At 35.2% G+C, this 17,791-nt stretch overlaps 1 protein-coding gene and 1 pseudogene across 2 annotated transcripts; one reads left to right on the forward strand and one right to left on the reverse strand.

The window, feature by feature from the left end:
- Positions 1-8,204: 8,204 nt before the first annotated feature.
- On the forward strand, positions 8,205-10,023 carry LOC143572484 (uncharacterized; annotated as a pseudogene). The gene is made up of 7 exons (XR_013142265.1): positions 8,205-8,419; positions 8,498-8,644; positions 8,966-9,064; positions 9,154-9,345; positions 9,433-9,552; positions 9,634-9,705; positions 9,795-10,023. The product of XR_013142265.1 is annotated as an uncharacterized LOC143572484 (transcript).
- Positions 10,024-10,223: 200 nt separating this feature from the next.
- Positions 10,224-11,359, reverse strand: LOC143572477 (rhodanese-like domain-containing protein 14, chloroplastic). The gene is made up of 6 exons (XM_077057632.1): positions 11,122-11,359; positions 11,006-11,052; positions 10,847-10,939; positions 10,639-10,777; positions 10,456-10,558; positions 10,224-10,348 (listed from the first exon to the last, which is right to left on the reverse strand). The coding sequence occupies exons 1-6, from the start codon at positions 11,303-11,305 to the stop codon at positions 10,234-10,236; spliced, it is 681 nt and encodes a 226-aa protein (XP_076913747.1). The 5' UTR covers positions 11,306-11,359; the 3' UTR covers positions 10,224-10,233.
- Positions 11,360-17,791: the final 6,432 nt, after the last annotated feature.

The raw sequence follows: 17,791 nt of genomic DNA on the forward strand, positions 1-17,791 counted from the left end.
AATGGTCGATCAAAACCACCGTCGCCACCGCTGTCTCACCATCAAAAGGCCTTGGTTTTGTCCATCCACTGTTCCGGTAAAAAAGCAGCAACCTAGTTCTTCGGCGTTATTTCCGTCGCCAGAATCTTTTTCCCGACTCTTCGGAATATTCCGTGAAGTCAAGGATCTTGAAATATTCTCTGGCGAGTCTTGAAAAGTCGGACACAACGATTGCTTTCAGCCAACAAGACGCATACTCGTTTTCTTTTACTAATTTCACCCATTCCGGCGACATGCCACTACAACCACCGCCCCCGGTTCCATAAGAAATAGCAGCGTCACTAAGTCCAAAGTGCCCACAAGTGCACATCCATACCGGGAAGATGTAAAGAACACTGGTGGACCAGTTTGTTCGTAAATGAAGACGATATGGAGGTTGAAGACATTAAGGCCGAAAGGCCCAAGATAACCTCGGAGTTCATACAAACTCACATAGACGCTTTAAGATCAAGCATCGAAGAGCAAGAGTGGGAAGAAAACTTCAAGTGTCTACAGAAAATTTAGATCTACATAAGTTTAGTAAAAATATGGAAGCAAAGAGGCTCGGTTTGGAGCCCGTTCTACCCAAATTTGCACCATTTAAACTCAGTGTGGAGTCCTCTACCACTCACGTTCAAGCCCATTTAGTTCAAGACAGGGAGTCTTCTAGTGGGATTACGTCCAGCAGAACAACAAAATCTTGTCGATATATTACGGTTAACTCCGGAGATCTCGACGGTACCTTCATTCTTAAGGAAAATAGTCGGTTTGTTCTCTTCGTCATGTTTACATTACTTTAGCACACCATATGGGTTATAAGAATTATTTTACATCACCATTGAGGTTTGAAGTTCCAGAAAACACATCAAAGTATCAGGTTATATTGAAAATAAACTAAATATAAAAATAAAAGGTAAATGAAATAGAATAAGGGAGAATCATGGTCAAACCCTACATTACCCTACTCTTATTTTAAGGTCACAATCTTTTCGATGCATAAAAAAATGGTTTAAAAAGAATCTTGGTAAAAGAATTGATTTGTTACAAAAAAAGGGAGACATGGTCTAATTGAAAAGAGGATGTAAAGTTTTGCTTTTAAAAAAGGTGATGTAACCATACATACCCATATGCACCATTCTTTAACCCTATGGGTTAACTCTTGCATGTGTTCTATATTAATTAAATGTTGCTTTTGTACTACATATTATAAAGAAAGTCTTTAAGGTGACACATCTCTTAAGGAGTCTCTTCCTGGTCAAGTCAACAACGAGTTCCTTATTGATGAATCCTTGGATAATGAAGTCCTTTACTAAATAATCCCCTTAGAACAAAATCCCCTGCTAAGCAATTGCTTCAGAAGGAAGTTCCCTACTTAACAATTCCTTCAGAATGAGACCCTCTGCTAAAAAAATTGCTTCAGAAAGAAGTTCCCTACTTAACAATCCCTTTAGAATGAAGCCCCCTGATAAACAATTGATTCAGAAAGAAGTTCCCTACTTAACAATTCCTTCAGAATGAAGCCTCCTGCTAAACAAATCCTTCAGAATGAAGCCCCTTACTGAACAATCTTTCCTGAACACCCCCCTACTAAACCGTCTCTTTGGAGCAAACCCCTTTAAAAAATTAATTCATTTAGAACGAGTTAATTCACTAAAAATCTCCTTAGAACGAAGCCCCTTACTGAAAAATACTTTTAAAATAAAGCCTCTTACAAAATAATTCCTTCAAAACGAGGTCCCTTACTAAACATTCCTTCATAATAAAGCCCCTTCCAAGAAAAGCAAGTCATAACGGAGCTCCTTCTAAGAAGGAAGTCTCCTTTCAAGACAATCTGTTCATAACGATGCCCCTTCCAAAACAATCCCTTCATTACAAACACTCTTCCCAGATAATTCGTACCGAAGCCCTTTCCATATTACAAGAATCTTTTTCAAAGAAGGAGACTCCCTTTCCAAGGGATGAGGTGTTTAAAATTTCCTTCCACAAAGAAAAAATATCATTTGGGCAAGAGTTATCTGCAAAGGAAAACAACGTCTTTCAGATTTTCTTTTTCAAAATAAATAATCTCTTTCCAATGAAGGAAGTATTTGAAAAGTTCCTTCCATGAGGAAAAAGAGACTTCTATAACAACATTTTGCATTACAAGAATTTTATCTGAAGTAGAAGAATCCCCCTCCAAGGGATGGAATGTTCAAAGGTACTTCTTTTCGTCAAATATCCTTGCTACATCACAACATCCCAAACTACAAGAGTTTTCTAGAAAGAAGAGAAATCCCCGTCCAGGGAATGACACACGTGAAAAGGTCAATCCATTCAGAAGAAATCCCCTCCCTGCACAAACATGGAGCTGGAGAAATAATTTAACATTGCACCATTGTGTCGTGGGTTTTCTTCATTAAAGTCTCTTTACTAAGACAAGGAGGACCCCATTCATCAGCTTTTATGCATGAAGACGTATCTCATAAAGAAGGGGGACCCATTCATCAGCTTTTATGCATGAAGACGTTTCTCATAAAGAAATCGCCATCTTAAAAAGACTTCCAAGAAAAATAGTCCCTGCCTAATGAAGGAGGTATTGGAAAGTCCCTTCCAAGAAGAATAAAAGCCTTCTACAGCAACACCTCATGTTTCTAGAGTTGTCCTTTTAAAGAAGAAGAGTCCCATTCTAAAGAGTGACAAAGTCTCTATGGAAGGAAAAAAGCCTCCTGTAGCAGCACTTTGCATTCCAAGAATTTTTCAAGGGGAAGAAACCTCCATATCCATATTAACTTTTAACATAAGGGAATGGGCCCTCCCATTAGCCCATTCCATTAGCCCCTTTCATCATCCTTCATGTGTATGACTTCTAACATGTATTAAAAATATGCTCTTATATTTATGACTAACAAATATAATTGGTCGATCATCGCTTATAATTCTCCCAAGTGGGGTAAAGCCCTTTTTAAGAGGCACAATACTTATAATTCCCCCATGTGGGATAAAGCCCTCTTTAAGAGGCACAATACTTATAATTCCATGAAAATGGGATAAAGCCCTCTTTAAGAGGCGCAATACTTATAATTACCCTATGTGGGATAAAGCCATTTTTAAGAAGAAAAACACATATAATTCCTCCTAAAGAAAAATGACATAAATTCTCCTTCATGAGTGTGAAAGGAAGGCCCGACTGAGGGGCTTGGATCCATATACAAAAATAGTCCAATCTATGAGACTCAATACTTATAATTTCTGTTGGTGCATGATGTCAGTAGTTCAGTGTCAAGTGTCTGTAATCGAGTTAGTTAGATTTGTGTTTTGTATGTAAGCGAAGTTCTCACAAGTTTGCTTGTTATAGGCGAACTTGTGGAACAAGCGAAGTTAGGAACAACTTCGCCTGAACTTGCCAGGCGAAGTTGTCGCATATATAATCAGCTAGGTTACGGCATAAGTTTATTCATATGTGTATTCTGCAAGTTTAGAGTTGTAACGAGTTTGTGTATTGTGTGATCATCGTATCACGTGTTTACGGTTGCAATATAACGTGTGTTTGTTTATTGTAACGTGTGTTCGATTGTATCGTCTTCTACGCTCGTAACGTCTTACGTAGGGATTCCGCACCTACGTAGAACGAGATATTCCGTGTAGATCCGGCTGGGAACCTACAATTTCCCCAGCAGAAAATAGCCCCATCTATGAGGCTCAATACTTGTAATTTCCCTCGTGGAAAATAGCCCTATGCACGAGGCTCGGTAATTATAATTTTCCCAGAGGAAAATAGCTCCTTCTAAAACGTTTGGAACTTACACCCCCTCCCCCAAGCAGGAGGTATAGCCTAAAATGTGCTCAAATCAACCGTTGAGTCGAAATGCAACACCTACTCACATCTTTAACGTGATTTATTCATCTTAACCGACAAGAACTTGCAAGAGAAACATATAGAAAGAATTAAAATCACCATGATTAATGCTAGTGGTTTGATACATTATCATCATTTAGTATCACATTGGAAATTGTCTACGCTTTAGTTTCTATATCCAAAACTAGTAAAGCAAGAATAGCATGATCATAATTAGAGTCTGTTAATCAGTTCCTAACAACTTTGGTAGGGCTACTCAGCAAGAAGAAAGAGATTACGTGTAACCAACATAGTTACCTAAGAAAGAAAGAAAGCTTAACATTGTCTTTGTTATGATAAAGAAACTTGGGCTTAAAAGTCCCTTATCCCAATCATAAATAATTAGCATAAGGGACTGGGAGACTTGAAGAGGTAATTCCAGGATTGGGCCCATTTTATGGGGATGAGTTCAGATATGTGTAATCTTTGTCTCATCCATGACTTCTTCATCTCGACTATACTGGGTCCAAATTTGATAAGTCAAAATAGAAGAAGGACCGCGTATTTTTATCGAGGTAGATTTAAATTATCAAGAGAATTGGATCAAGATCATGCGAACTAAGTATCATCTACCTCAGCCAAAATATCAAAAGAGAATCTTGTCCGAAACTAGTCCAATAAGTGGGTTTAAAAGAGATGAACCTATCCCGTATGTGATAGATGAGCTAGGACTACATTAGTCTCTTGTCCATATCAGAATAAGGATAAGGAGGACTTGCAAAGCTTGCTGTGAAAATGGGTCTCTGTCCCATGATGAGGTCCAAGTCAGGAAAGCCCAGATGAAACCAAAATACTTGGGGAGTTCTAGTTACTCTAACCAAACATCCTACCAACCAGGTAAGAAGGAGATAGGAAATGTAACTTTGGAAGTAAGAAAAGGGAAAAAGCAGTTATGAGAAAGGCTGGCGAGTCAAAAGGTGTCATCACATCTTTAGGGGAGCGTGAGAAGCTTTTTCAGAACTATCGCCATTTTAGGTATGGGCCTGGCGATGGGCTGAAAAGATAAAAGGGGGATTGGATAATTTAAGTCAAGGAAAAGTCCGAGTTGGTTCATCACCCTTACCACAGACGGGGAAAACTTGATAAAGCTACCCTAGAAAGGAACCCAACAATATCATTCTTACTTTAACAACCGGTAAGGTGATGGTGGTGTCGATAAAGGATACCATCACTAACCTTATGAAGAAAGTGCGAAGATGGGCAATGTATTTAGAAAATATATAGAGAAGTGTTGAGCCGTTTAAGATAGCACGAAAATCGGGTCAACAGAAGAAATAACATAAGCAGACACTTCCGGAGGATAATGAAAGCTTCAGGATAAAAGTATAGCGTAGAACTGATATAAGTCCATTATACTCGTCATAAATAACGAGCACAATGGACTGGGGAGACTTGAAGAGATTATCCTTGAAACGGGCTCTTCAAGCGATAAGAGAAATAGGCCTAACACATGCTCAAAGTAAGGGTGGCTAAAGAAAGGAAGCCCAAAAGAGAGTAACCAAAAGACCTCCTAAAGTAACTAAATGAAATCAAAGGTTCCAGAAGGATTGCAATCAATCTAAACAAATGGTGGTATTTACCCGAAAGAAAGGATTAGAATAACACATGTTGCTAGAATGGATAGGGCCTAAGTAGAAGAAAACAATAGCCCAGGGGAAAGATCGTAGTATAAGAACCAACATATAATAGTTCTATGAATATTCTTTTTGTATCAAAGATACCCCCCCCCCCCCCATATAAAGGTCAATCGGAGAATAAGGAGGATCACACAAGAGGTCAAGACGAAGGAAGAATATAGACTTGTTGTGAGTCCATTGTACTCATCATAATTAACGAGCAAAATAGACTGGGGGACTTGAAGAGCCTACCTCGGAATTGGGCTCCTGAGGTAGGCTAAAGCCCATTAAGTAAGAAAGAAGGTCCAAGGCTGAAGGGAGAAAAGGAATACAAGCCCTAAGAAAACAAACCAAAAAATTGAGGAATACACAACGGTCCAGGTACCAAAAGCCCAAAAAAAAGAAAGTAAAGAAAGACACTAGCGACAATAGTTATTGAGTCTATTACCCTTATCATAAATAACAAGGGCAATAGACTGAGGGGGGGACTTGAAGAGCCTACCCATGAGAGGGCCCTCATAAATAGGCTCTGACCCAACAAGGAGGACATTCTAGAAAGCCACTTGAAGGGAAATGGATTTGGAGGGAAACCATGGAACCGAAGGAAGACGGTATAGGCCGGTGGATATATGAGACATGGATGTGACCACTAGTTATATTATTTAATACCTCTCCTCTGTATAAGGGGAGGAAAGAATCATGTAAGGACACATTATACACACTCACTAATACTTACAAATACAACATTGATCACCATTCTCTCTACATTTTGTTAGGAACCTTACCCCCTCGTGGGAATAGGTTCCAACATTCGATATGGAATAATGGGCTCGAGAGAAAATGTAATCGGTGAGGGAACGCTTGCTTAAAATGGATCATTACCATTGTCTTGTCTGTTAACTTATGAGAATAGAATTAATTATTACTTTATGTTGTTGATAGACACAAAAGACGTATGAATGGAATTTAAAAGACAAAAATACCCTACCTCAAAATAAAGGAAACTTAGCAAAATACAGAAAATGGCAATGGCAGAGTGTTGGTTAGGCGGCGGCGGGTGGTGGTAGCGGTGACAAGGACGGTGATGAATGAGATTCCTTATGTAAATCGCTATATCTATTCCATTGATCAACCATGCTGACACATCTTTTTTTCATTCCTTCATAAACATCCACTTCATTCTGCCTGCTATTTTCGTATACCAAACACTACTTAAGTTTTAAGATCAATTTAGTATCACAAATTTGTTGAAAAAATGTTAGTGAGAAAGATTTTACGTTAAATTACAATTAATTGTATCTTTATATGAGCTGTATATAATATACAGTAAAACCTCTATAAATTGATAATGTTGGGACTGAAATATTTTATTAATTTAGTTAGATGTTATTATATCAATAAATTTATAATTTGTTAATTTAAATAAGTTTTATGTATGATCTTTAAAAAATTCAAGTACAATGTATATTCACAAATTAATTGAATTTGCAAAGTTCATTATTTTTGAATGAGTAAAAAGTTAGTTCATGATAAAAGAAATAAATTACAAAAAGAAGTTTCAAAACACGTTTCTTCTCCATGTACATTAAAGATGGTTAGAAATGGATCAGTGCAAAATGCCCATTGAAAATTTTTAAAATCACATCAACTATGGCTCCTAAATTAAAAGGAAGATAAATTTGAAGTTCAACAGAAAGAAAAGTGACTATGGATACGATTTTTACTAGATAGTCTTAGAATTTGAAATCTTTTATTAATTATTAATTTATAGTTTTGTCTGACCCATCACACACACACACACATATATGATGAGTATCATTACAGAACTTTTAAATTATTTAATAAACTTGAAGGAACTCTTAATAATAAACGTTTTTTTATAAAAAAATTTGTATGTTAATGTTATATGAGTGTAGTTTTATCACTTTTTATATTTATGCTTACGATTACAATTATGAAAATTAGTTTTTTATCCATATCTAAATTTTTATTTACACATATGTAAATTTGTTATTATATAAATTTTACACATATGTGAACTTGTGATTTATATATGTAATAAAAATTTGTATATAAAATATGGTAAAACTAGTCTCAAATAATGTTAATACATGAAAAAAAATTTAATTAAAAATATGTTTGATTGTTATGAGTTCTTAGAAGTTCTTAACTTTTTTGGAGTTCTGGATGATACTAACCTTATATATATATATATATATATTTATATATATAACAAATAAGGTACTTTTTTTGAAAGAAATGAACAAAATTAAAAGTAAGAAGAAAATAAAATATATACTACAAATAATAAGAAGTCTATAATCTCAAATTTTGAAATTAGAATGAGATGAACCATTACAAGTTTACAATAATATTTGACTCATTACCCATGGATAACTATAATGAATGAGATGAGAGATTAGAAAATTAGAAGGAAAATTTTAACCCATTTGTCAAAATTGTTTTGACCCATGGATATGTAGGATAAATAAGATGAGGAATTAGAAAATTATAACCCTTTTGTCAAAATTATTTTGACCAATGACCCATGGATAGATAAGATGAATGAGATGAAAGATTAGAAATGAATTTATAACCCATTTAACAAAATTGTTTTGTCTATAACCTATGCATATGTAGAATGAATGAGAAAATAGATTAGACCAAGAATGAACAGCATTGCACGCCATTTAACAATGGCGGTGGCATCTGTTGTAGGCTTCCGAACCTCCATTGCACGCCACTGTCTCCCAATCACCACCTCCTCTCGACTACCTTTCTCCACTGCTTCCGCTTCACCATTAAAGCGAGTCGGCACTCACAACGGCACCTTCCACTGCGACGATTGTATCTCATTCGCCTCACCTCAGACTTTTATAATGCTCAAATCATCCGAACCAGAAACCCTCAGGTAGCTACTACTTTCTTCTTCTTCTTCTTCTTATTCTTATTATGCTAATTATTTAATATTTGGTATTTGGGAGATTAGGTTTTGGATACACTTGATGCGGTGCTTGATGTTGGGGGAGTATATGATCCCACCAGCCACCGGTTTGATCATCACCAGAAAGGATTTAATCAAACTCTTGGGAATGGATTTGCCAATAAATTAAGTAGTGCAGGCCTTGTCTATAAGGTATTTATTATTATTATTATTATTATTATTATTATTATTATTATTATTATTACTTGTTTTTCCATACTAAACTGCTTTTAGCCTTCACTTGTGAATTTACTTTCTAATAAACTATGCACTCAAAAATCGAATATCGCTCAATGACCAATACTAAGTTGCTCAGATTGAAATTTGACGATATTGGCCAATTGTGACAGATTTTAACCGAAATTTGAACGATTTAGGCCAATTTGGACAGGCTTTGACTGCCGAAATTGTGTCGGTCACTCATCGATTACCAACTAATCGGCAACTAATACCAAGCTTTACAACCTTGTGTAGCATTATGGAGTTGAGATAATTGCAAAAACAATGCAGCTAGATGAAGAGCATCCTGATGTAAAAAGACTGTTTTTAGCTGTTTACAAGAATTTCATAGAGGTACTTTGAAAACTTTAATGGATACCTCTTTGTCACTATAGTAAATACTACTGTAATTTGTTACAAAATCTTACCGTATATTGTTCTAGGCGGTTGATGCAATTGACAATGGAATCTATCAGTATGAGACAGATCAGTCTCCCAAATATGTGAACAATACGACTCTGTCTTCAAGAATCTCCAGATTAAATTTGAACTGGTATGATGATGATCAATCATCTGAGAAAGAAGATCAAGCCTTTCAACATGCAATGACACTAGCCGGGAGTGAATTCATGGATGTGAGTTAAGTTTTAACTTTTGTTTAGGAATTTGTATGCATCTGGTATCTTGCAGTAATGAGTTTGTTTGACATATTTATGCACCAGTGTATCCACTTTCATGCAAAATCATGGTTGCCAGCTAGAGCGGTTGTAATGGAATGTCTTGCAGCAAGAAAGAACATTGACCCGAGTGGAGAAATCATGTTATTGACTAGATCTTGCCCTGTAAGTAACAACTGCTTAGAGTTACTAAACTGTCATTTATGTTACATATAGCATAATCTCACTTCAATTTTTGTTCAACAGTGGAAGCTTCACATATGTGAGCTTGAGGTGGAAATGAAGATTGATCCGGTCTTGAAATATGTTATTTATCAGGTGCTAGTTTAAGCCACTTAAATTTTGCAATATTTATATGTTATAAATTTATAACTTTGGCGTTTTTTTTCGTTGTTTATCTTGTGTAGGATGATAGGAATAATAGATGGCGTGTGCAGGCAGTAGCATTGTCACCAGATAAATTTGAAAGTAGAAAGCCGCTACCGTCTCATTGGAGAGGTTTGACAGATGATCACCTGCCTGACGTGGCAGGAATACCTGGTTGTGTTTTTGTTCATTCAAGTGGTTTTATTGGTGCAAACAAGACTTACGAAGGTGCACTCGCGATGGCAAGAGCTTCTTTATTGACTTAAAGCTATAGTGAAATCATAACAAATATTATTAGGTGTGGTAGTCAGCTAGAAGTTTCATAGGATTCAAGGCCATAGAAGCATGAAATCATAACACTGTTAAATTGAAAGATGATAAGAACACAATGTAATACAATGAAATCATAACACTGTTAAATTGAAAAGTTTTGAACTAAAGCTATGCCAAATCACAAGAAAGTTCCTATAAAAAAAAACTCTACTCTTCTGACTCTATTGGTAGGTCTTCTTTGAACCACTGATACAATCCTCCCTCCAAGTGGAAGACATTTTTATAACCATTTAGAACTAGCAAGTAGGCAGCTATAAGAGACCTGCAAGAAGATTTTGTGTAGGTTGCAACAAGCATTACTAAGTATTAAGCTATTTATCTAATCCAATTATTTGTAGCTTTATAAAGTTTATAGAAATTATAAGCAACCTTGATTGTTGGCCTTCAGGAAGGTTTTGTGTAGGTTTCATTGTACCTCCAGATGAGCAAGCCACTATAATCTTCGATGTTTTATCTAACTTTGATTCAACACCTGTTCAATTCATGTGAAGAAATAAATAACTTATCCTAAATGAATTGAAGACTTCATTTGCTTCAAGTTTCATGCCATACTTTGTAAAAATTCAGGATTTTCTTCTGTGCCAGCAAAGATCCCGAAAAACGCGAATGCAACTCGTCTAGCAATATCCCATGCTGTCCATTCCTTAATCAGCCTATATATTTGCACGTTTATTGCACCCGGAGGATGAGCCTGCACCGATACACATTATTCACAATCTGTACATTTTTGTTTTTACTTTTAGTTATCCATTGAACTAACCTCTTTAAACTCTGCTTCTGGTCTCACATCAAGAATCACAAAGTTATTTTCTTGCTGAAGTCGTAACGCTTCTTTTACATCCACACTTCGGACCTGCAATTTGTATTATTTAATTTGTTTGTGTTGTTAGAAATTAATGAATTATGATAAAGGTGTTACCTTTTTCTCAAGTAGGAGCTCTCTTTTTATCTTCCACTCTTCTTCAGCTGAACAATCCAAATCCAAAATAATTGAGATTTGGGTATACTCATACATAAATAAAAGAAAGAAATTACCAGGTGATTTAGCAGGTTTGGTTGCTGCACTTTGGATTGTAAACCTTGTTCTTCTTCTAGAAGACTTAAGTGAAATGGTGCAGGTAGTGTTTTCAGTTACAGAATTTGAATAAGATGCAATCTGAGGAGGATAAAGTTTTGATTGCAGAGATGAGTGTGGAGTGATTAAAGTGAGAGCAACCATTTTCCTAAGTTATGATTTTGTTTAATCTTTTTTTAATCAGTAGTGGAGTTGCCATTAAAGATGACAAGTGAGATTTTAAATGAAGTGGGAAGAGGATAATTGTTGGTGGGGTATGGTTGAGCTCATGTGGATATTTTGGCTCCCCTCACAATCTGAGTTTGTGGTGGTGGTGCATTTATTTAAGATCTTGTTTCATCCCTAGGGTGACCAATTGCCATCTCAACTTTTGGCATGTAATTTTATCAATTTATTTAAGTGTGATTATCATCTTTTGCTCTTTGTTGGTTTCGATGATCGAATTGGCTAATAACAATCCCACATTTTATCATATTTGTTCCCAACGATCCGTGACTAACAAAATGCTAACGTCTTTAGTTGCAGGTCGCTGGAAAACTCACATTTTGGACCTTTAGAACCTTTTAATATGTCACACCCTCAAAATCCACTAACGGAGTTTTACCGTCAGAGGGTGTGAACTAACAGGATCGGAATCATTAGTTATAATCAAACCATAAAACAAAGTTTCAAAACCGTGAAAACGTTTACGAGTAATTAAATGCGGAAGCGTAAAACCATAGAAACCAATGTTGCGTCACGCAGGACGACTTAAAACCCAATGTTAACAGTTTAAAATAAGTTTGCATAATTAAAAATGTTTCAAGCAATGCATGTTCCTAAACCGCGCGCCCGCCTCGGCTACCTGAGAATAACATACTAAAAGTGTCAACACAAGGTTGGTGAGTTCACAAGTTTATATAAAAATAAATGTTTAGCGTTTGCGTTAAGCGTTTTGCGTTAAGCGTTTTGCGTTACAGCGTTTTGCGTTACCAGATAGTGTTATGTCAATTATATATCTATAGGTAGCTAGCCTATAAAACAAGTATCACTAAGTGTTCGACACCGAAGCTGACTGTTTATCATTTGCCTTGCCACCAGGTCATCCAGACCATGGTATGTGTTTAGCCAAGATTACACCCACTCGACCTCCAGTCGAGTTTAGCGTTGGGTGGGGTTTGTCAAACCCAGTAGTACTACTCAACAGTGACTCGCTATTATCCAAATATTAACCGGTTCGATGTTATGAAGGACTTTAGTTATTGCGTTTGCCACTTAGTCTTTACAAGTGATATATAATCTATATTAACAAAATCCTAAATGCGTTTTCGGAGTATGTTATCTCCCCCAAGAGAAAAGCGTTTAAAAAGTTTAAAAGGGGGAAGTGAAACTCACTGTTTGCGAAGAAATTCCCAAATTATTTCACCAAGATGCGCGTCACAGAAAAAAAAACTCTCTCTAGCGTTCTAAAACAACAAAGAGATTTTTCTAAGTGTCGGAATATTATCGAGTCTCTAGACCCGGCACATAATACCTATGCACATAACATGTTTCGTGTTTCGTTTGTGAATCGTGTGTGACTTTAACAAATGTATTTGTGATACGTTACATGTGTAAGCAATTATTTACGTGTCATGTATTCATAAAGTACATCACTAGCAATTACTCCCCGTAAGGGCAATTTGGTCAACACATTACAATTAACTAGCAATTATTCCCCATGAGGGCAATTTGGTCAAATCATGACAATCAATTAGCAATCATTCCCCTCAAGGGCAATTTGGTCAAAACACGATAATAAATTGGCAATTACGTTGTTTCATGCAACTTTCACAAAACTCAGCAACTAGTTTCTTAACGACAGAATTCTACTTGAAAAACTAGTCTATATCACTGATCATAGCATCACAATTAATTTACCAAAAATCATCACAGAATCACATATGTCTTTGGTTTCCAGAACATATTTTATTATATTTTTATTCCACATAGGTTTCACACAATCATCAAATCATTACAGCAAACTCATAACAGTCAAATTCATGCGCAACAGAATGTTATTTGAAATTCCCGTTAAACGAAAAATCCAATAAATGCAAGACCACTTGGGTTAGGTTCCTAACTCAATAAGTCAACTTCCAGAAGTGGAACCAACCCAATTGGTCTCGTAGTTCATGAGATATAACATTTACAAAACAACCTAACAGCAGGTCTAACAGCTCAGCTTTGCACAACGTTTTTGTAAAATCATAAAAGTTAACCTTTACTTGTCCAAAAATTACAAATTTATATTCTTTAGAAACTAGACTCAACCTAGTTTACTGCAGTATCAATAATCCCAACCAATTTTCACATTTACACCTCGTTACAGTCAGTTAAACATCAATAACACAATCTGTCCAGAAACTGTTTGCATCCAAACTCAACATATTAACTATCTATGGACCATCATGCATTCATATAACACTCTAGACTCCATAATCACTATCCATGCACATCAATTATGCATTACATACATGATTAGGGTTTTTGTTTGAACTCAAATCAAAGACACAACAATTAACATGTAACAATATTCATTCTAGTTATCAAATCATTATCACATCAACAACAATCATATTAGATACATACACACATGAAATCGGCCATCTAGGGTTTTCAATTAACCCATTAAACATCAAAATCAAGTATAAAGGATGCATAGGATAGTCGTTTATACCTTCCTAGCACCTTAATCTTCGATCAAAAGTTGAAATTGATGGTTGTATGTGTGTGTATAGGTGATGGCAGCCAAGGAGCCAAGGGGAGAGGGGTTTCCGATCGGGATGTGTGTGGGGAATAATAATAATAGTTAGGGTTTATTATTATTATTATTTATAGAATACTATGTTACACTTTGGCCCCTCCACTTCTAAGTATTACTTATCTAGCTTAACTAACTTGTTTACATCTTGAGTTAGTGTTTATAACGATGTTATCACACAACACATAAGTCTAACACATAATTATCACATAATTACTGTTTTGACGTTTTTCGTTTATTCACCAATTGTTTGCGTCAACTCGTTTGCGTTTCGGTGCAATTCCCGAAAGACTACACATGTAGTAAGTGTTAAGCGTCATTTAAACCCTAGTTTAAATGTAATGAGGTGTGCGTTATAGATTCAGTGATCTTAAGTTTGAATTGACGGAGTTGAGTTAACGGAGTTAACCTGAAATTGACGATTGTCACATTATAGTAAAAGCTCTAAATTGTTGAGGTTGTCGGAACTCTTGAACCATCGTCAAAATCGGTTGGTGATGCTCAAGTGGTGGTGGTTGGTCAATCATGCAGTTGGTGATAGTGGTGTTCAGGTTGAGTTTTCTAGCAAAAAAAATATGACTTTTACCAGCAAAAGCGTTTTTCTGGCAACCTAGACATCAGGGCTATGCTAGTCGATGAACTTTGGGAACAAATACAATAAAGATGGGACCGTCCGCAACAAACTTGTGAGTTGGGACTAGCAGCGACAAAAAAAAGATGATACGTGACATTAATAAAATCAATACACCTTTATTTGATGACCAAGGAATAAAGTCCGTCTTATCTTAATGGCAAAAGCGACCCACATGTCAGCGATCGCAGATAGCGCTTGGTAGCCCAAGCATACCATCTCTTGTTTAGGAAAATCTGCTGCCGAAGACCCACTGCTGTAAAACCTAGATGGAATTGGATTGGAACTTGAGATCTCAAGTCCCAATCTTGACTTCACCTTTATTTAAGTCTTTAAAATCAAACAACTCGATTTGAGATTTATTTATCGCCAACCGATCAGATAATTGTAAACATAGGGTTAACTTGATAGGGGTCAACTGATTTAAGACAATCTATGTGATGTTTATAACATCATAAGACTGTTGTATCAAAGAAAATTATATTGTTATTTAGTAATATTATTCTATTGTCGTATGCATTAAAACTTTATCCTAGTTTCGTAAATTCTACATGATAAATTTTGTATAATGATGTATTATTTTGGATTAAAAAAAACTATATTGGCATTACTTTAAGTCAAACTACGTAACGTGTTATATATTATGTACTATCGTCATTTTTATTCCATACCATATGAAAAGTACCTTAAGATCATGAAATTATTAATTACCATACGACAATTGATATAATAAGCCACTAATTCATTATGCCCTATCAATTGCTCAATATACCAAGCACTTTAAAAAGTGAATAGTCTGAAGAGCGAACTAAATTCTTCATGGGTAACAGAAAATGATAAATAAGCTTTTCTACATTCTTAAATCTTAGGTACATTGTTTTTAAACAATTTTAAATGAGCACACGGGTACTTATTGAATATAATTATAAAACTACATGCTTACAATAGTTAATCACTTTTTTATTCAATACAGTATGATCTATTGTATAATAAAAAAAACAACGATATCTACATTTGCCTAAATATCATAAGCTTGAAGGGTGAACACAAGTAAAAAAAAAAAAAACTTGATGATAAAAACCATGATGAAAACTAAGAAAAATTACGGGGAAAATTTTGAAATCTTAAGAGTTTAGAAGATAAAAATCGTTGGGAGTTAAGAGTTTGTTTATTATGAATTTGAGTATTATTAGGAATTAGTATTGGAGTAGGAAACAAGTTAAGGTTAATATAAATAAAGATGTTTGGTTATTGTATTTTGAATGGTTTTCGTTCTCAATAATATTAAAAAAGTCGTGTTGAATTACCACAAAATTATTGACGCTATTATGTCCAACCAATTAATTCCACCCTGCATAAATGCCCGTTATTATCAGACTAGCTAACGGATCAAAACAGTTTTGGCGAGGTTCATGTGAACAAGTCCTTTTAGAAAGAAAATTGAAGTTTTAAATTGGATAGTGTTAATTATTTGGATTTAGGAGTGGCCCATTACATATTTTAAGTTAATACAAATCAACCTTTTTTTTTAATGTAAAAAGTGGATATGATTGGTTAATTAGCAAATGTAGTCAGAACTAGAAGTCTAATGCTTGTAATTTACAACTTGACCCAATCAATGAACTAGATATTTTAATCTCTCTCTTATATTAACAACACTTATCCTAGTGACAATTGTTTCCAATTTGTTGCACAACTAATTACCTTAATTTTTTTTTAAAAAATCACTTTCAGGTAATACAAATTATACAATACACTTTTATATACATTATAATTCAATTCTATATAATGCACGTTCTTGGGTGTGTATATATATATATATATTCTTGTCAAGCTTATACGTTATATATTTTCACATTTACAAAGAGTACATCCATTTTGCCTTATGTAAGACGATACGTGACTTTCTAAGCTAGTTCAGTTAGTTTACTAACGCAACACACGCTCAAGACTACGACAGTAGGAGTGACAAGGCAACGTGAAAAAAGGCTTTCTATCAGCCTCCAAACTAAGTGAAACACGGAAATGTCACGCTCTAATAAGATGACTTCAAAATCGCAAAGTAGGTGATCAATCGCGTACACAATACTTTAGGTGTGATTTACTTAGTTTTTTATTGAAGAAAACAAACAAACCAACAAGATCTTTTCCATTCTCTAATCTCTTATAACGTAAGCATCAGCTAGACCATATAACGTGTTCCTTATGGTATTATAATATACACACACACGTACAAAACTCAACAATGAGGGAATCTGTGGGCACCCCTTCATAGGATACCTACACATATATTATAAACTTAACCGTCCAAAATTATATGTATCTTTAAAGACCAATTCCACACAACATGACAAATGCCCCCCAAATACCTGCTGCACCTATTAGAATCCTATTATCTTTTCCAAATTCTAAATGTATTTATGTCTCTTGTCTCGTGTATCACATTCAAAACATTACGTACAACTTCATTCCCTCTCTTTGTATATTCTAATACGCATACATACACACGTATATACGTGTATGCACCCCGTTCAACGCATAAAATTTTATGCATAGAGCAACAATCACAAATGTTTGAGAGGGACAACAAGAGACGATTATCATAGCTATAATATTAGATACAGTTGTTTATATAGTTCTCACAATTCTATACTTAAAATCAGTAACCATCTCTCTCTCTCTATATATATATATATATGTGTGTGTATCCATTAATGTAATCTTGTACATGATCAAACAATATCCAGATATAATATATAATTTATGTGCTTCTAGATGATCAATTGGTAGCCAAACATTATAAATTTATAACTGGCAAAAGTTTGTATGTTTATCTATGACACTATTCAAGCTAACCAACTATATAGAGTGGGAGGAAGGACCACTTGTAGACCATCTCTCTAACTGCCATAAAACAAAGAAACAAGCAAGCGTGATACTGGCGTGGCTCCTATGCTCGACTTCTCGCTTTTCTACCAACAGCGGCACATGAGCCGAACCAATATCACTCTTGCATGTTTCTTTGCCCAGTTGCAGCATCAAGGTATGTACTTAACTTACTTTATCCTTCATTTGCAGCATAAAGGTATGACCAAATTCGCCAGTGTACTGGTAGGTTCAGTAAATATCAAACAATAGTTACATAAGAAAATAATAGTTCATATTTAAATGGACTGACCGACCAATCATCCCAGTACTTAACTATTCAAAATGGGTA

The sequence above is a fragment of the Bidens hawaiensis genome, unplaced genomic scaffold (assembly GCF_021521415.1).
Source record: "Bidens hawaiensis isolate Kalapana, Puna unplaced genomic scaffold, B.hawaiensis_p1.1 tig00025880_1, whole genome shotgun sequence".
NCBI classification, from domain to species: Eukaryota; Viridiplantae; Streptophyta; class Magnoliopsida; order Asterales; family Asteraceae; genus Bidens; species Bidens hawaiensis.